Source organism: Coffea arabica, chromosome 10c (assembly GCF_036785885.1).
Source record: "Coffea arabica cultivar ET-39 chromosome 10c, Coffea Arabica ET-39 HiFi, whole genome shotgun sequence".
NCBI classification, from domain to species: Eukaryota; Viridiplantae; Streptophyta; class Magnoliopsida; order Gentianales; family Rubiaceae; genus Coffea; species Coffea arabica.
In genome coordinates this window covers 35,936,734-35,957,053 of record NC_092329.1, presented here as the reverse complement: position 1 = coordinate 35,957,053, position 20,320 = coordinate 35,936,734, and the positions used below count along the sequence as shown (strand labels likewise).

At 41.0% G+C, this 20,320-nt stretch overlaps 1 protein-coding gene across 1 annotated transcript; it reads left to right on the top strand.

Annotated features, from left to right (window-relative positions):
- Positions 1–2,561: 2,561 nt before the first annotated feature.
- On the top strand, positions 2,562–3,197 carry LOC140015912 (uncharacterized). The gene has a single exon (XM_072068746.1). It carries the CDS (start codon positions 2,562–2,564, stop codon positions 3,195–3,197), a length of 636 nt encoding a protein of 211 aa, XP_071924847.1.
- The last annotated feature ends 17,123 nt before the right edge of the window (positions 3,198–20,320 follow it).

The window sequence follows — 20,320 nt, the reverse complement described above, 5'->3', positions numbered from 1 at the left end:
AGAAGAGAAGGAGTATGTTGATTTGCTACTTGAGTTCAAAGATGTCTTTGCCTGGAATTACTCAGAAATGCCCGGTTTGGATCCTAGAGTCGCTGTTCACAATTTATCTGTCAAGCAAGGAGCAAAACCTGTCAAGCAAACTCAAAGGCGCTTTCGGCCCGAATTGATTCCTCTTATAGAAAATGAGATAAATCGATTGATTGAAGCCGGATTCATACGAGAAGTAAAATATCCAACATGGATTTCAAGCATTGTCCCTGTAAGGAAGAAGAATGGGCAAATCCGAGTTTGTGTTGATTTTCGAGACTTAAATGAGACTTGCCCCAAAGACGATATTTCTCTCCCCATCATAGAATTGACGGTAGATGCTACAACCGGGCACGAAGCGCTGTCTTTTCTCGATGGATCGTCTGGCTACAATCAAATACGTATGGCGCCCGAGGATGAGGAGCTCACTGCCTTCCGCACCCCCAAGGGAATTTATTGCTATAAAGTGATGCCGTTTGGCTTGAAGAACGCTGGAGCGACATATCAAAGGGCAATGCAAAGAATTTTTGATGATATGCTCCATAAGAATGTGGAGTGCTACGTCGACGACCTTGTGGTGAAATCAAAGAAGCGAGAGGATCATATTCAAGACCTTCGAAGAGTTTTTCAACGCCTTCAAAGATACCAACTGAAGATGAATCCTTTGAAATGCGCATTCGGAGTCACTTCTGGCAAGTTTCTCGGTTTCATCGTTCATCAGCGAGGAATAGAGGTCGATCGATCTAAAATTGATGCCATTGTGAACATGCCTGAACAGCGAAATATTCATGAATTGAAGAGTCTTCAAGGGAAGTTGGCTTATATCCGCAGGTTTATCTCTAATTTGGCCGGACGATGCCAACCCTTCAGTCGACTGATGAAGAAAGGGGTGCCCTTCGAGTGGGATGAACCGTGTAGGAATGCTTTTACAAGCATCAAAATGTATCTCATGAATCCCCCAGTGTTGGCTGCACCCGTCCCAGGAAAACCATTGATTCTCTATATTTCCGCTCAAGAACGATCGGTTGGGGCCTTACTTGCTCAGGAAAATGATGAAGGGAAGGAGCATGCGCTGTATTACTTGAGTCGGATGATGACACCTAATGAGTTGGATTACTCACCCATCGAGAAGTTGTGCTTGGCACTTATATTTGTCATTCAGAAGTTAAAACATTATTTTCAAGCACACACTATTCGACTCATATCTAAGTCTAATCCCATTAAATATGTGATGGCAAAACCTGTACTGTCTGATCGGCTCGCGAGATGGTACCTCCAGTTTCAACAATTCGAAATTATTTATGTACCTGCGAAGGCTGTCAAAGGATAAATATTGGCAGACTTTTTAGCTGATCATCCCATACCTGCCGAGTGGGAGTTGACTGATGAACTCCCCGATGAAGAAGTGTTTATGGTCGAATCCCCGTGGTCAATGTATTTCGATGGAGCTGCTCACCGTGACGGAGCTGGTGCGGGAGTTGTCTTTTATACTCCTGAAGCAGATGTATTGCCGTACTCCTTCACTTTAACACGCCGGTGTACAAACAATGTGGCCGAATATCAGGCGTTGATTCTTGGGCTTGAAACGGCCGTAGACATGAAGCAGTTGCATCTTAGAGTCTATGGTGATTCAAAATTGGTGGTAAATCAACTTCTTGGAATTGATGATGTCAAGAAACCTGAATTGATTCCATATTATAAGTATGCAAGACAACTCATGGGATATTTGGATAGTGTCACTATAGAACATATCCCTAGAAATTTCAACCAACAAGCTGACTCTTTGGCAAAAGTGGCGTCCATGATCACTTTACCTTCTCATCGAAATCAAATTTCAATATGTCAGAATTGGGTCATACCTCCGATGTTTGACGAAGAAGGTGATGGTGAGGAAGAAAATACTTATCATATTTTTGTCCATGAGATCGAAAAGGAGGATTGGCGTCACCTCATCATTGATTATCTTAATCATGGGAAGTTACCAAAAGATCCTAAGAAAATGGTTGATATACGTCGTCGACCACCACGTTTCATTTACTACAAAGGGACGCTTTACCGAAGGTCATTCGATGGGGTGTTTCTACGATGTCTTGGAGAAGATGAGGCCATGCAAGCAATGGAGGAGGCTCACTCTGGGATATGCGGTGCTCACCAGTCTGGCCCGAAATTACACTTTCGCATTAAAAGAATGGGATACTACTGGCCAACAATGGTGAAGGACTGCATTGACTTTGCTAGAAGATGTCAAGCTTGTCAATTCCATGGCAATTTCATCCATCAACCTCCTGAACCATTACACCCAACTGTGGCTTCTTGGCCATTCGACGCTTGGGGTTTGGATATAGTTAGTCCTCTGGTGGACACATTTTCATTTTGGCGGTGACAGATTACTTTTCAAAGTGGCTGAAGCGGTTCCCCTAAGAGAGGTCAAAAAGGAGAATGTAGCAGATTTTATTCGCTTGCACATTATTTATCGGTACGGAGTCCCGCGCTATATTATCACCGATAATGGTGAGACTTTTTGCAATGTAGCAATGAACAAGCTTTGCGAAAAGTTTCATTTCAAGCAATACAATTCGTCCATGTACTACGCTGCCGCAAATGGACTCGCTGAAGCATTCAACAAGACCTTATGTAATCTGTTGAAGAAAGTCGTGAATAAATCGAGAAGGGATTGGCATCTTCGAATTGGAGAAGCACTTTGGGCATACCGAACTACTTTTCGAACTCCCACGCAAGCGACCCCATACGCGCTTGTTTATGGTGTTGAAGCTGTTCTTCCACTTGAGTGTCAAATACCTTCGCTAAGAATTGCGATTCAAGAAGGGCTCAGTGAAGAAGATAATGTCCGTCTTCGCCTCGAGGAGTTAGAAGCACTCGACGAAAAGAGATTGGAAACTCAGCAACGGATTGAGTGCTATCAGGCTCGCCTTTCAAAAGCGTTCAATAAGCACGTCCGACCTCGCTCTTTTCAAATTGGAGAGTTAGTGCTCGCTGTTCGGAGACCAATCATTCTCACTCATGGCGGACAAAGAAAGTTTACTCCTAAGTGGGATGGTCCATATGTCGTTCGAGAAGTATATACAAATGGCTCATACAAGTTGGTTGCTGAAGATGGATTAAGGGTTGGCCCCATCAATGGTAAGTACCTAAAAAGGTACTATGCGTAATCGGAACAGCGCAAGGCTCCTGGCCCGCATGAGCTAAAACTGTGGATGGCAACCACCAATAGTGTAGTATATGGTTAAACTGCTGAAACACTCCACCAAGTCTAAGGTGGTAAACAAATAGATGCTCCTGGCCCGCATGAGCTAAAACTGTGGATGGCAACCACCAATAGTGTAGTATGTGGTTAAAATGCTGAAACACTCCACCAAATCTAAGGTGGTAAACAAATAGATACTCCTGGCCCGCATGAGGTTAAAATGTGAACGGCAGGAACTACGTGTGACTTGATTCCCTTGTTGGGATACGTAGGCAGCTTGGAGGGTAACTTCTAAGTTCAGTTACACCACTCCAAATCAAATCCTTGTCCCTTGTAAAAAAAAAAAGGAATTTTCTCTTTCCAAAAAATAAAAAACATAATAAAATGCTCCATTTGAGTTCTTTTCTCTTAAAAAAAAAACAAGAGATAAGAAATGAAAAGCGTTTTATTATTGAAAAAAAAAGAAACTCATTAAATGAAAAAAAAAAAGAAAATGATGAATGACAAAAGAATTCAGGAAAAAGAAGAACATGGTGGAAACCCTAAATATCAAATTTGTATTCCACTACAGCTACTTTATATGATTCAAGTGCAGACATCATGTCCTCAAGTTCCTTCACAGCGTCATCAGTTAAGATGTTGGTCTGTTCAATGGAAGATAGCTCATCATGCGCTTGGGTTATTTCGACCTGGATCTCTTTGAAGGTCTCATGCTTTTGATCGATAGTTGAGGTGATTTCCAGGCTTTGCTTCTCCAAACTGATGAGTTCCTGTTGCAGAACCTTCTTCCTGGCTTCAATGGATTGCAACTCTTCTTCAAGACTTTGCAAATGACGAGTCAGTTCTTCTCCCTTTGCCTTAACTTTCTCAAGTTGGACGGTCGCTTTGGAAAGGAGTTCTGCATGTGTTTCTTTGTTCATCCTTTCCCACGATGAAGATGCTAGAACATCATAAGCCTCCGCCTTGGCAAACAATTCCATCAAGTGGTCTTTTAAAGGGAGACCATTGGCAGGATCCGTTCTTGTGATTTCTGCAATGATTTCCTCTGCACACTCTTTTAAAGAAGAGAGCTGCTCAATTGGAGTGTCAAGAATCTGTCCGCGGAAATCCATCCACAAACTTTGCAAGTACTTTCTTCGATGTGCCTGGATCAACTTTTGACCATGAAATTCTGAAACCAATGCCACCTTAGGCCTTTTTCGAATTTCGTGTGAACTAGTCAGCTCCTTCTTATGCATTGACGAAGTACCTCCACTGGGGGCAAATTGTCTTGGAGTACTGATAGCTACTTCGTCACTCTTGTTGTTTGAGATTATATCATCAGCTTCGAGTTCGGGTGATGAATTGTTACCAACACCTTCTTGACGGAATTCAAGAAACGGGGGCTGAAAAGGAAAAAGTAAAAAAAAAATTTTTACAAAAAGGGAAAAAGATGGAGAGATGATTACCTTAAGTGGCGACACTCCAACCAACGGTGGTGTAAAGGAAACCTCCTCCAAATCAGAAGATGTCCTCTTCTTTGATCGGTTCCAGTGACGATCTTGACTACTACTACCGCTCGCCAACGAATGGCCTCCTCCTTGGGTAGATCCGATGCCCTGAACTTGAGTCCCTTCCTTTTCTATAGCCTCGATAGAATCGTGATCGTCCACTGTTTCAACTTCGACATCTTCTTCAGTGTGAGTCACTGATAAGGATTTTGGAACTTTGGGTGGCATCTGCCCTGTTGGAATCACTGGTTGCACCTTATTGATGGCTTGTCGAGAGTCCTTGGAAGACTTATTCCTTGCGACAATATTTTTCGAGGGACTGCTAGTAATTTTGTTCTTTCGCAAGGCGGATGAGGGAAGACCCGTTACAATCTCTATAGCTCCATTATGATGCCCTGACTCTTTAGCGGATGTAGTTTTACCCTTCTTCGATGATTGCTGAGGGATCTTAACGGTGAATTTAAAGGAAGTTGAAGAGACACTATTTGACCGAGTCGACCACCAGGCGTCATAGTCTTTTGTGATCAATGGATGCTTCTTGTGAGCGGGTATAGTCATCCGAGATCGCGTCTGCGTGCGAACTGAAGAATCCCATAGTTGAATAGCCTCGCCCAAAGTGTAAGTGCGAGTGATTTCTTTCAAGTTGTTGGGAATGTCTTGACAAAAGCCGAATTGTCTGCTAAACCTGCAAGGATTATATTTTTCAATAATGAAAGTATTGTCCTTACGTAGAGTTAAATGGCAAGAATGTTGACTAATGAAATAACTCGTGAGTCTTGATGATAAGGATCCGTCATCGATCAACGCCTTTTCTTCATTCTCAGTCCAACACAATTTAGGGAGCATCAAAGGATTCACTTCTTTGAAAATTTCCTCAGCTTCCAATTGACCATAAAATATTGCCATTTTCTCACCGCTAAATCTCGTCATGCGCGCGTGGTGGCTACTCACTTGATTATTCTCGTGATATACGTCAAAATATTGGCCAATCCAAGCATAGACGTAATGGATTGGAAAAGTTACCCCGCATTCTCCAAGGTTAGGGGCGTGGACGATCTCCCTCAACCCATGATATATGCTCGCAAGGACGGGAATTGCAAGACAAAATCTTTTTCCTGTGGCCATTAAATATGCAAGCTTGAAGACACTCGAGCAAATACGATCGACCTTTTTGCTTGGCAAAAGGAACTTGCAAATCCAACATGCTATGAATGCCGCAATATAGGTTTCCTTTCTTCGAGACCCTGGGATACCCAGGGTGTCAAAAGGGGCGTTGAAATCATTCGAATCGACAAAGCCGTAAGGCTCCACGCTTCCAGAAAGGTTGTAAGTCATTTTTGGTTTAGATGTGGTCTTCCTTCTATTCGCTCTACTCGGAGGAGCCCTATACCTAGCCTCTCCTTTGAACCAGAAACGAATCCAATCCTTCATCCATTCCCCTTGGTCATTCGTCCAAAGGTGGTAGTAGGCGGAAAAGAGGTGCCTGCAACTCTCGGGGAGAAGTGGCTTCCCTTCTTTGTCACGAGTGAGGAGCTCCCGCGCCGAAGGAACAACTTCATCGAAAAACGTGCCGTCGATCGAAAGGCCACCAAGTCGATAGAGGTCCCAAAGTGTGATGGACAACTCCCCAACGGGCGTATGGAGTGTGTTCGTCGAGGGACACCAATATTTGAAGAAGGCTCGCAAGATATTTTCACAGCGGTCGTAGGAGTATCTCGACGCGTAGACGGCTTCAAATATGCCAGCGCGTGTGAGTATGTCTTTATGCCTTCCAAGCATGTCCTCAACCCACTCCCAATAATGGGAGGTGAAGCACGCCTCACCGAAGAATGACGAAGGGGTTTTCCATGTAGCTTTGTCAACATTAAATCCCACGAACGGAAGAGTGAATTTGGCTATTTCTGGATCTCCATTGTGAAGAGACAAGTTTAGCACGACCACTTCTTCTTCCCTTGACGTAGTGGAGAAAATCGACGGTGCCACCACTTCCTTAGTCCACTTGCTAGCCCAATCTTTGAGATGAAAGCATCCTTCGAGAGGTATGAAGGATTCAGCGAGCGGGCCGATTGCTGGTTTGTAAACATGCAGTGACAAGCTCTTTGATTGAGTTCCTCCCCGTTCATCCGTCAGCGAAATATGCGGCAGTGGCACGGCGTAGTCCTTAATTTGCATGATTGCTGGAATTTTGAAAAGGAAAGTATTAGACGATGAAGGGAATTTCTTCCAAAATTTTGGTAATTAAATTACCTAATCAGCGGCTTTCTTCAAATCCCCGAAATTGTTTCAACCTCCTTTTCGGGCACGAGGTGGGCTCTCTACAGGAGAACAAGTTAGTAAAATTGAGATATTGACAGGGGAAGGGGCTGGCTCAAGTATTATATTTGGTGTTATATTTGCTCAAGCAAAAAAAAAAACAAAAATAACAAAAAAAAAATTTTTTTATTAGGGTCAAAGTTTAGCGAAAAGAAGGGGAAAATTTTTGCTCAAGTATCGTGTTTGGTACTTTCTTAATAGATGGGAAAAAAAAACCAAAAAAGAAAACAAAAAAAAAAGAAAAAAAAAAAAAGAAACACACAAAAAAAAATGGTGCATATTTTGAGATTAAATTTTCAGCCCCAAGGAGTGGTTCAAAAAAAAAATAATATTTTGAGCCAATCTTCATTTAAAAAATATATATATATGTATTTAAAGGGCATACATGATTTTGAATAATATTTAAAGGTGCTTCCAATAATATTTTGAGCCAAGTGTCAATCGGTTAGATTCAGCCTTCCAGCCGAAACCCAAGCTTCCTTTTCAAGCAATATTTTGAGAAATTATTTGGTAAAATCGTGGGACTCTAAGCATCTCAATTGACTAAAGCTTCTTGTAATAAGTAATTATTGCAAGTAAAAATGGTGGAGCCGCAAGTACCTGGGAAGCGAAGGACTTTTTTTTTCTTCTTTTGTAACCAACAGATGGCTACTAGCTCTGGCGGCAGCGGCAATTTGTTGATGCGGCTGAAGAAAGAAATAAAATTTGATGAAAGGAAAGTGTCCAAGTGCGACCAATGGATGGCGATATATATTAAAGGTATCAATATGTATGAAAAGTGAATGAGGGTTGGGGATAATCACCTAAATCAACGCCGCGATATCAGCAACAGGAATTCTACACTAGTAGCGATAAACGCTAGCTATAGTGACCGTAGCAATTCCGGACAGCAGTTTTCGAGTTGTGGGCAGCGAAAACAAAAAAGCAGCAACAGTGAACGAGCAAAGGGGCAGCAACTCTTGCTGGCCAAACTGCAGTAGTAGCCACAGCTAAACTCTGCAGCGGCTCCCGTATGATGGCATAGCAATTCGAAGACTACACAAGGGGAGAGGTCTACAAAGTTCAAGCGGTGGTCGCTTGATTGTACCAGTATGAAGGAAAAAAAGAAGAGAGGGTTGGCTCTTGTTTTTGATTAAAAGTAAGCTCTTGGTCCTAAGTATTTATAATAGACGCGCGCCGCACATTCAAGGAGAGTCCAGGTTTGAATAATGGTCTAATTTGAGTCCAAGTAGGCCTCCTTTCCCATGGAAATTTAGTTAGTACGCTTGGCGGGTTGATCTTCTTTTATAATTGGAAGTTGATCTCTTACCTGTATGAGTCATCACCGAAGTATTTCCCCAAGTCCTCAGAGGCTGGATTTGATTGAATTCACGAAGGGCAAGGAGTCTTGTGCGTATGATAGACTAACAAAAGGAATACTACATGGAATCTGGCTGCAGGACTTTCCTAGTAATCATCAATATCAAATGCTACTTGGAAATCGCATGCCACTTGGAATCTGGCCTCGGGAGCTGGCTGCCAACTTCTATAGGCTGAGTAATTCCCTGAGGAATTGCATTGGGTTACTCTTCAAGCTTCGGCCTCATCCAAAAAAAAAAAAAAAAAAAAGAGAGGACTCAAATGTTTAAGTTCATCAAGGATACAAATCCTAGAATTTCGACAAGAAGCTGACCGAAATTGAAGGTCTTGCTCTTATGACGTTCAAGCCAAGTGAAAAAAAAAACAAAACTGAAACCAATTCGGGAATGCTAAAGAGAAATTTGAGCAGATCTCCACGAATGTTTAACGCAATTTGTATGGGACTTCCTCTTGAGTTTTCGGGTCTAATTCAGCAACAAGATTGTGTAGCTCACCAAGGATGCAAGTGCTAGCTTTGAAAGGTTTGTTTGAGCCGTGCAAGGAAAAGGATTTTTTGTGTGCGTAATGCTCAAATTCCTACAAGTAAAAGGAGATTTATACGAATCACCGACTTGAGGATGTTGCATGGTATGATTTGGTCTTGGGAGTTGAGGTCACTGGTTCACCAATCTATATGCCAGAGACATGCGTGGCATTTTGCATGGCCTTATTACATAGTTGAGTCATTGATTCAAAAAGCCACGGCACTGCAAAGCTTTGGATAAAGTCAATGGATTGATATTTAAATTGCAAAGCTTTGAATAAAGCTTTGAGTAAAGCCACGGCATTGATAAAGTCCATGAATAGACTTCACTTGGATTGATATTCGAACAGTGGACATAAAGCTTCAAGTGGAGCAATCCGGCCTCGGGAATTCAAAGTGATAATGCTTTCAATCACCACTCTGCGCCATTAATTAAAGCCTTATGCGAATTCACCTACGGACTTCGATTGGAAATCAATATTGTTTTGATCTTATGCAAATTAAGGACGTCAAAACTTGTTCGTTCAAATATTCCGTATTCACAAAGCAAGTTTTGAGGGGGCATTTGTAGACAATGGAATTTTAATTAATTCCAAAAAATTACCATTGGCCTATAAAGTATTTTTATGGCTTATTTTTATCCAATTGGATATTGCCATATGTCATGTGCACTTGGAAAAATTGGTTATTAAATGACCAATTATATTTTGCCACATGTCAAGGTGAGGTGTTCCAAATCAATTCAAATTGCAGGGGTATCTCCACCAACCAAATCACATCATATCACATGTTTATCGGATAAATATCAAATATTTATTTCTTATTAAAGGGATAATATTTAGAGTTGTTTAATCCAAATATATCTCTTATATACTGCAATGGCCTGGCCAGTCAAACGGCGCCACGTCACGTGTCCCCACGGGTTTGGCCAATCGAGGGATTACTTATCTCTTTATTAATAAATATAAAATGAAGAGATAATATTTGGCTAGCACAGTCCTAATATGACTGCACGTATTGCAAGACAAGTAAGTGGTATGCAGGTCTTCAACCTCTACCCCTTGCCACAGCTATAAATAGAGGTCTTTCAACCAAATCAAGGACACACACACAGAGATACACAGAGAGACTTCAAAAGGTATCTCATACACTCAAGTATTGAAGCTTCAAGCTACGAAGGGTTGGATCTTCAAGTTCTCCAAGTCTTTCGCATATCAAGGCTTGAGCCTCCAAATATTCTCGAATTCTTCAAATCTTCCATATCAAGATTTGAAGGAGTCGGTGGTTGATCCAAGAACAAGCTGCGAAGCCCTTGGATTGGTGTTCGAGGAGAAGAATCGAAGGAAGCTCTCCATAAGTTCGAGAAACTTCCAGAGATTGTACCTACATATTTTTTCTAAGTTTATATAGTACATATTTGTCGTGTATTTCTTTTTCTTGTCGTTTTGCAGACTTGAAATTTTTATCGCATACATTAGGATCTCACTCCTACATTTTAGGAAGCTAGGGTTTCCTTTCTTTGTGTCCTTTTCATTGCTGCCTGCCACCATCCCCTTCCAAAAGTCGACCATTAGTATTCCATTTCCTTGATTACTCTTGTGGAAAAAGTTGGTGACAAGTTTTGGACTTGAGCGGCATTTCTCATCTACCTAAACCAACAGGTACTGGTACTTGGTAAGTTCATTAGAGTGTTTTTGAGTGATACACGAGTGATGAGCACATACACGTGAGCTTGTGTGTCGTGAGGAATCTCTTTTTCTTTGCTAATCATTTTGGCAGGTAACTTAATCATGCCTAGGGGAGTTGCATCTTACTCATACAACCCAAAATTCTGGGAGAATGAGCCTCTCAAGAGGAGGGGTTCCAAGAGGCCTACTCCCAAGCACTCTAGTTTCATGCAACCTAGTTCACAACATGAGTTTCATTCACTCCGGGAAAAGATGGAACGTTACCGTGCTTCGTGTGTATATGAAAGGTATAAATGAGATTGTGATGAGCATGAGAAGGAGCAAAGAAGTTTGTGCGGAGCATCTAAATCGAGGTCAACCTCAAGCAAACGAGATTCACCAAAGAAATACCTTGACAATCAAGACAAGGAATTCGAGAATTTTCGAATTGATTCAAAGCTTCGTGAAGCAAAGGATGAATTCCGAAGTCGGACTAAAGCATTGGTTGATTCTATGATGGAAAGACTTAGCCAAATGTGGGATTCCCACTTTGAGCAATTTAATCATGTGTCGACCAGTGGTAATAAAGGGAAAATTCATCCTAGTCCCTTGTTGATTGAAGAGCCGTATATGAATTGCAGCCGAACCATGAATATGAGCCAGAAAAAGAAAATCCAAACTCAAGTGCAATGAATGAACAATTGTGACAGCCCCACCTCCCCCTAAGGCGAACCAAAGGGTTAAGCGGACCGCCTGCCCAACTCTCGCCAGGCTACGGAGTCGAACCTTACAAACCCTATAGTACGCGCGAGAAGCCAACGAAAACGAACAACTGGAGACCACCAATAGTTAAAACAAAGCTACCAAACCATACGAAAGTACGGGACGTCGATTAAACACTTATACATATATTTACATCGGAGTCTTGAACAAATGAACCAAAATACAAGCCAAAGTATTCACGCTACACAAAATACAATTAGGGTTTCAGTTACAGAGGAGCATAAGCAAGAGAAGTCCTACAACTAGCTCAATTCTTTTCTTCCAAAAATCTTGGTTTCAAAACATGGAACCCTATAAGGAAAACAAAATAACGGGAAGGGGGTGAGCTTATGCCCAATGAGGTACCAGACATATAGCAGTAAAATCATAACATCTCACATTTAACAAATCAGGTACACATGCCAGATATAAAGTAAAATAGTTAGACACAATGATTCCAATAGGAAGGATATAGGTGGCTCTCAGGAGCCAGATTCCCATTTGCAGTACTTGATTCGAACCCATTGACTCTCCGTCAATGTATTTAGAACCGACATGTCCGTAGACCCCACTTTACACCAATTTTCGTCCACCAAACATACCCCTACCAGGCCCGAACACCTCAACAGAAATAGAAGTGGTAATACTCGAGTATACCGGAATCAAGAGTCTTAATACCCAAAGATTCCCAGAACAGACTACCGTAGTTCGTTACCTCATCGACCAGGCCCTTGCCAGCCCGACTCGAGTAACTAGCCACAGGTGTTGAGCTCAAAGGTCACGGAAAGGTCGTTGGATACCAATCTCTAAACGACGTCCGAACAGACTCAGATACAGATAACAGATTATACACTGTAAGGAGGCATACAGACAGACAGTAGATATACAGACAGACAAGAGAACGAGCGTGATAAAGTACACCCTCATCTCAAACAGAATAAACAGATAGTACAATCATTCAGATCACAGATTGCAAGTGCAGAAATCAAGTTAAGCAACAAATGAGGGGAGTGGTACACTCACCGGTTAAAGCAAGGATACTTCAAAAGTTTTATCTAAAGTGGCTTTAATCGCCAAGAAACCCTAAAATAATCAAGATGAAACAATTATAGTTCGCACCTCCAAAAACCAAGTAAATGGAATGCATAAATGAGGCCCTACTTCGTGTCGGACGCCTTTCCAGGTTAAGTACTGGTATCGAAGAATAAAAATATGACTTTTGAGTAAAAGATAACAGTTGGTCCTAGGGATACAAACAACCCTCAAAATCCTTCATTTTTACTAAAAGCAACTCAACTTGAAGGAATCACATAGCCCTAAACTTTTGGGCAGCATGCCCTCTGTATTTACCTATTTTCCAGCCATTTATGGCTTCCTGATTTTCCTCAAGTCTGTCCAATTCAACACATAAGAAATCTCAATACAATAATGCAACTAGAAATAAAATTTTAAGGACAAAGCTAAATAGCAGGTTTGACGTCTCTTAGCGGAACAGGCACAACTGGAGCTACACTTATCGGATTGGGGTGTAATTTACACCGTTTCGAAGCTAAGACAGAGAGCTATAATTTGATGAAAACTACTTAGTCCAGTTCTCACCCTAACTAGATCAAATTTACCAAAACAACTCCAGATTTTTCAGTTCGAAGCTCACTGTGGAATTCAACTAGCAGTCCTGATTCATTCACTCATATCTCAGCACACACAACTCCAATTCAGGTAATTTCAAATCCATTTGAAAGCTAAGATACAAGGCTATAATTCTTAAGAAGACATCAACAACCAATTCGGTAATATTCTTGGTCAAACTAACCAATTACAGAAGCTAATTATCAGTTTCGGACAGAAACAGGGCAGCAGGGGTATTTCAATCTTTTCATAGGATATGTTGCTCTGATTGAGCTAAAATTTTGCAGGCAACTATAAAACATCATTCTCTACAACTTTCATGTTTTATACTAAGGCCAATTCGGCTTCTAACTAGGAGAAACAGTACCGGGCAGAATGGAAATACTTGAAACCCTAAACCGAAATTTCCACCAAACCAGAAATTTTCACAACCAATCGTATCCAACATATACTAGCTTCATTTTACACTATAATAAGCCCTCAATCCATGACCAAACCATGATTGTCATACAAAATAGAAAAAGAACAATAATAAATCAAAATCCATCATACCTTCACTTCCAACCATAAACAAACCATAATCACACTTTATGTCATCATATTAAACCACTAAAGCCACCAATTGAACATTATCAAAGCTAAAGGGAAAAGTTCTTAACAACGCACCTTGTAACCTCAAGGAAACAAGCAACTTAGCACCTTTGCTCCTCAAACCACTCCACCAACTACTTCAATACTACTTAGAAAAGGGTTTTTATGGAGAGATTTGAAGTTTTAACGGTTGGATCAAGAGATTGAGCAAGAAAATAGAAGGCAAAAGTTGAGGGATTTTCTTTCTTTTCTCCTTATGTTGCTCGGCCAAGAGGAAGACAAATGAAGCTCAAATTGGTCAAAATTCAAGTTTAGTAAAGGTAAAAGAAATTGGTCAAAGTCCACCCTCCAATCAAATCGCGCCACCTAGCACCTTTTAGGTTTAAACATATTCTTGTCCCTCCAACATTAATCCATTTAGGTAACCCCTAATTATCTCTTAACACCTAGTAATTAAATCCCTTTATGCAAAACTTAACCTAATTGGCTGAATTTTATCGAACTTACCGCACTAGTGGGTCCCACGTCCAATATACACTCTTAATTTCTCATGAACTAACTTATACTAGAAAAATGATTAAAAAATGATATTTACTTATAAAATCTCTGGAGAAATCGAAATAGTGGGGTATAATGAAGAAAAATGCAGGCGAGAAAATAAAATGAATAATATAAAATTAGGGGGAAATTTATGGGTCCTCACAACAATGGTCCAAGAAGAATGGAGTGGAAAAAGGCGAGAATAATTTGGCCTTATTGATGAGTAAAGAGGAGGAGTTGGCCATGTTCGCAAAAGTTGAAAGTGTGGACGTTTTGTTTGCTAACAAGCTAACATATGTTTTGTTTAGTACCTCTTCCTTTGTGCAGATTAAACAAAGTCAAGTAGAGTTGGTCATGGCATGTTCCATTCCCAAGTCACTTGGACACTTTGCGAGTTTCCATGGAGTTTGTTTTCTAGGAGCTAAACCTCTTTGGCCTCAATTCATGGAACCATGTCAGCTCAAACCTGTCCACACCATTGGACGATTGATTCGAGCTCATCTTAAAAGGGAAATTCCAGATTCTACTGCTTGTTCTCTACCTATGGCTCATAGGGGTGGCAATTTTCGACACGACCTGAAAACACGGCACGAACCTAACACGAAATTAATGGGTTTGGGTTGAGGTTTTGGGAATTCGGGTTGGACCCGATGAACCCGAAAAGAAAACAGGTCGATTTCGGGTCAACCCGTGGTGACCTGATATGACCCGATATGACCCGTTTACGAATTAAAAATAATTTAATAAATATAAAAATAATTTTATCTAACTAACCTAAGTTATTCTTTTTTTCAAAGGCATTAATTACTTAATCATAAATGAATTTATTTAATTTGTGTGAAGTTGAAATTATTATATTTGGACAAATAATATATTATATTATTTTTTACTTTTATACTGTTTTAATTTATTTTATATTTTGTTTGGGATAAAACACTTTTACGGTGTTTAATTTATTTTAGATTTGGTTTGGAATTACTTATTTAAATTTTTATTACTTGATTATGTAATTAGTTTTGTGAGAAATTGATTTTATTAGAAATTACAGTGATAAATTAATAAATTAAAATTAAGTTTCGGGTCATTTCGGGTCGACCCCGCCAACCCGTCAACCTGAAATTTTCGGGTTCGGATCAGCATACCTGACCCATCACGGGTTGGCGGGTTGGGTTCGGGTCAACAGATTTTCTGGCGGGTTGACCCGAACCCGACCCGCCAACCTGATTTGGACCCGAATTGCCACCCCTAATGGCTCATTCCTTACCTTTGCCTTACTTGAGCATGTTACTAGCACTAACTCCTGTCGCTCTCATGTAGGTGTTGATGAGAAGTGTAAAGGACTAGCACTGGAACCTCAAGTTGAATCAATTGGTGGAAGGAACATTGAAGTGTCAATGGGAGTTTTCACATTTAAATCTTGTTCACCTTCTTACCATTTAGTTAATAATGTACCATTAGTTCTCTATCCAATTTTTGAATTGTCTCAAGTTGACAGTTATCTTGTTTTTATAGGTTGTAAAGCTGTCCAAAATTTTTCAACTATGACTAAAGAGTTGCAGCCTGATTTCATGCTTGTTCCAGCTGCATGTTGCGCGAATGCATGTGATTCGTATGGGGTGAACTTCACGTCATTCCTGCCGCTTATGTTGGGTGATGCACGCAAGGGTGTTAATCAAGATCCGAGTGTTCTTCTTACCTCACTGGTTCGTGTGTCTATGGATATGCAACACGGGTGGCTCAGTGTCCCACCTCCAGAGTGGCAAGTTGTGCCGATTCAGTGCCTAGGGCCGAATTACGCCACCTTGCACAACCAGGTTTGAGACTTTTCTAGTTTCAATGAACATCATTATGAAATGCATGTGAATGTCCGCGCTCGAAGGCTAATTAGCGAGCCTCGGGTTGCAACCTGGAACGTTCACAAGCCTTTTACATGTTCCTTCCTACCTTGGCGAATGTCCTTGTTTGAGAACCCCTTGAAGCTAACCAAGAGACATGTGCACCGAATTATCTTAATCATAATATATGCAAGTATCATTCAATCTAAGAGAGTCAATATGTGGAGATTTGAGGTGTCATGCTACTAACTCTTGTTAGTATCATTCATCTCTATCCAGATTTGAGGACAAATCCTTCTCAAGAGGAGGGGACTGATGTGTGCACGGATGGCGAGATGGATGGCGGCCCTGACCCAAGGCTTTCATAGAGACATTAAAGGCTTGGAAGGAGACAATCAAGTTATCTACACCATGATCCAAGCCCATGAAGAGTCAAGTTATCTACACCATGATCCAAGCCCATGAAGGCTCAAGTGGGCCTCCAAGTGAGTTGGCCGAATAGGGCCTAGGTCTTAGTGTTAGGGTACGATTAATTAGAGTTGGATTAGTTTGTTTTAGTAGAGCATGGGCCGGCCCATCTTAACCCAAGATGGCCGAATTCCCTTTCCTGTTTCCCTTAGGGTTTTAGTAACCCTTAGCCTATAAAAAGGCTTGCTTTGTAAGGTTGGATGGTAGCCGTTTTATGATAATAAATTTTGTTTTTGTTTCTCTTACATGGAGAGTGCAATTCTATTACATGCATTGGCAAGGGTTCTTGAGCAATCTCGTGATCGTCCTTGATTGTTCTACCGACCTATCCACTTAAGTAATCACCTCGATTGGAGTCGTCGTTCTACCGCCTTCAATCAAATCGTGTCGTCCGTTTGATTTTAAGTTCGGCAATCGAAGCGTTGGACAACCTCACTAGATCCTTGGGCAAGCGTGCTACGTGTCTCGAAACGAGTTGATCGAGGACCGTATCACAAGCAGCAGTAGATGACTCTGGAAAATTTAACGCAACACGATGCAACAAATCTGGGATTTGTAGATAGCGAACTAACAGCAAGAACAGATTTGCGACGACTAACGATGGACAGAATTTTAAGACGACGAACTGAACACAAAACGGACAGAGAATGAACCCTATATGGCGGGGTTCAACAATGCAACAACCAAACGGGATTACAGACAGGATTGAGACACAAATACAGTTAGAAATTTGACGCAACAAGGAAGACTATACGGCGGACAGATTCGTATCTCCCTTTTTTTGTTGTTTTTCTTTTGGATAGCAAAGAAACACACTTCGGGTAGAATGTAGTGGACAACAAATCACAAATACCGAACAGATTTGACGGCAACGAAGTACAAAGAACTTCGGACAGATTTGAGACAACAACTCAACAACGCAAACAGGAGCACACTACGCGGCAATGACAAGAAATTATACGGACAGAGGTTTTTTTTTTTTTTTTTTAATAAAGCACAACAAGGGCGAATAGATTAGAGCAAGACTCAAGACAAGAACACAAACGACACAAACAAAATTTTTTTTTTTTTGGAATAATGTAGTGGAAATAATGCAAACCCTAACGACACAACTACGAAACACAAGGATATAACGAGAGATACCTTAACCTAAGCTCTGAAGCCAACTGATACGGTTCTCGATCAACTTGTTTCGAGACACATAGCACTTTGCCCAAGGATCTAGCGAGGTTGTCCAACACTTGGACTGCGGAACCTAGAATCAAATGGACGACACGATTTGATTATAGGCAACAACGACTCCACAGAGGTGATTACTCTAATGGATAGGTCGGTAGAACAATCTAGGACAAGACGCAAGATTACTCAAACACCCTTGCCAAGAGCAAGTAAGGCTCGAATCTCTCTTAAGAAGAAGAATCGAAAATAAACAAACTTTGTTAAAAAACCATCTACCTTAATGCTTACAAAGCAAGCCTTTATATAGGCAAAACTAATGAAACCCTAATATCTGAAACCCTAATATCGAAAAGCTAGATGGTCGGCCACTCCTTGGACAAGGTGGGGCAATCCATGGACTCAATAAAAAAGGGCCTAGTGGTTCGGCCATCCCTAGACAAAGGTGGGCCGAATCCATGGCTAGCAAAAAAAGACTAATCTAAATTTAGGACTCCTAACACTAAGGCCTAATCGGCCATGGCCCACTTGACTCTTCATGGGCTCTCTTCACGGGCTTGGATCATCGTGTAGACAACTGGGTTATCACCTTCCAAGCCTTCAATGTCTCGATGAACTCCTTGTTGGTCTTGAACATTCCGTACAAGGGCTTGGAGTGATTCCTTGAATTGCTTAGCCCATGCACATGTGACTAGGCCCAATGGTACTCGAACTGGGTCATTGCGTGGGCCAAGGTTCGTGCACACATCACCAAGGAAACCCTTCACCACCGCAAAGGAGTACAAGAAGATGTTCAAGAGGAAGGTGAAACAAGTTCCCAAGAACCAAGAAATTCAAGAATTTCAAGAAGAGGTAGGTCAAAACTTTTGAATTCCTTTGCTTTTGGTTTGAATTTTTTTTTCTGTTTTGGAGTATAAATCACGATGTAAGAAAGGATGTGGCAATAAAGTTCAACTTTTCTTTTTTTTCTTGGCAACCGAAGGCGCCCCTCCCTTTTCTTTCTTTTTTTTTGAACTCAAACGACGAACAACCAAGGCACTTGGCCTAAAGAAACAATTCCAGATTTGGTTTCGGCTTAAGACATGCAACAATATTCGACTTCCCTCAAGAACTTCCAAGATACTTGTCAAGAATTTCAAGAACTTCAAGTTGGTAAACAAGAAATTCAAGAAGCCCTTAAATCTTGTAGATTCTCTCAAGATTCACGAACCACCAACTAGTTTTACTCAAAATCAATTTTGAAAATTAAGTAAACAACTTGGATGAAGCAAGCAATACTTGGACAAATTTGAAACAAAGAAACCCTAGCCGCTGCCCCACTTGTTTTCTTGTTGCTCAAGTGATGACTAATGACCAAGACAGATTTGGGAACACAACCTTATGACAAATTTTGGACAGAAATTATCGACAAACTAGACACAAACACAAAAGGGATAACACACCAACAGATTTTGTGTTCGGATGAACAGTAACGTTAACAGTGTCGGTGAACATTGTCATTTTTTTCCTTTTTTTATTAACAAGGCAGCGGACAAAACATAAAAACCCTACGATACAACTACGAAAAACAAGGATATAACTAAAGATACCTCCACCTAAGCTCTGAAGCCAACTAATACGGTCCTTGATCAACTTTTTTCAAGACACGTAGCACACTTGCCCAAAGATCTAGCGAGGTTGTCCAACGCTTGGATTGCGGGATCTAAAACCAAAACGGACGACACGAATTGGTTGAAGGGTAGTAGAACGATGACTCCAACAGAGGTGATTACTCTAATGGATAGGTCGGTAGAACAATCAAGGAGCTTCGTGAGATTGCTCAAGAACCCTTGCCAAAAGCAAGTAAAGGATCGAATGCTCTCAATAATTGAAGAGAAACAAATCAGAATTTTAGTATCAAAATTGTGTACCCTTTAACTGTACAAAGTAAACCTTACCCTAAGGAAAATAGGAAAGGAGGTTCAGCCACTCCTTGGACAAGGTGGGCCGACACATGACTCAATAAAACAATCTAATCTAACTCAAAGCAATTGAAACCTAGCACTAAGGCCCAAGGCCTAGTCGGCCATCCCACTTGGAGGGGCTTGGATCATTGTATAGACAACTTGATTATCCCCTTCTAAGCCTTCAATATCCCTATGGACTCCTTGTTGGTCTTGGGCATTTCGCACAAGGGCTTGGAGTGACTCCTTGAAGTGTTTGGCCTGTGCTCGTGTGATTGGGCCCAATGGAACTCGAACTGGGTCATTACTTGGGCTAAGGTCCGTGCACACATCACAACCTGTCGGATAATTGTGTCATCACAAATTCATGTCTCTTCGCTTGATTTCGAAGAGTTTGGAGCACTAGTTTGAGTGACACGTCAGTCTTAGATGCCTCGGGTATGTTCCCCTCTTGAGACATATTGTCAAACTTCCAAAACAAGCGTATCCTAGTCTACCTTGCAAAACACTCGTGTATCACTTAAGGAAACACACTCACTCTCAATTTTCCTTCTCGAAGTTCTTAAAACAACTCAAACTCTCAAAAATTCCAGAATTAAATACCCTATAAGCAAGTAATAAGACACAAAGCAGAATTTTACAAATCCTAGAAAAAACTCTACCCGAAACTGGAAATTTTTTGAGCTGTTGTTTTACTGAGTTTTTGGTCAGTATTTTGGAGAGTAAATAGTGTTTTTGGGGTGCTCAAATAATGTAAGAACCAGTCCTCAAATTTCAGTCAAATCGACTAGC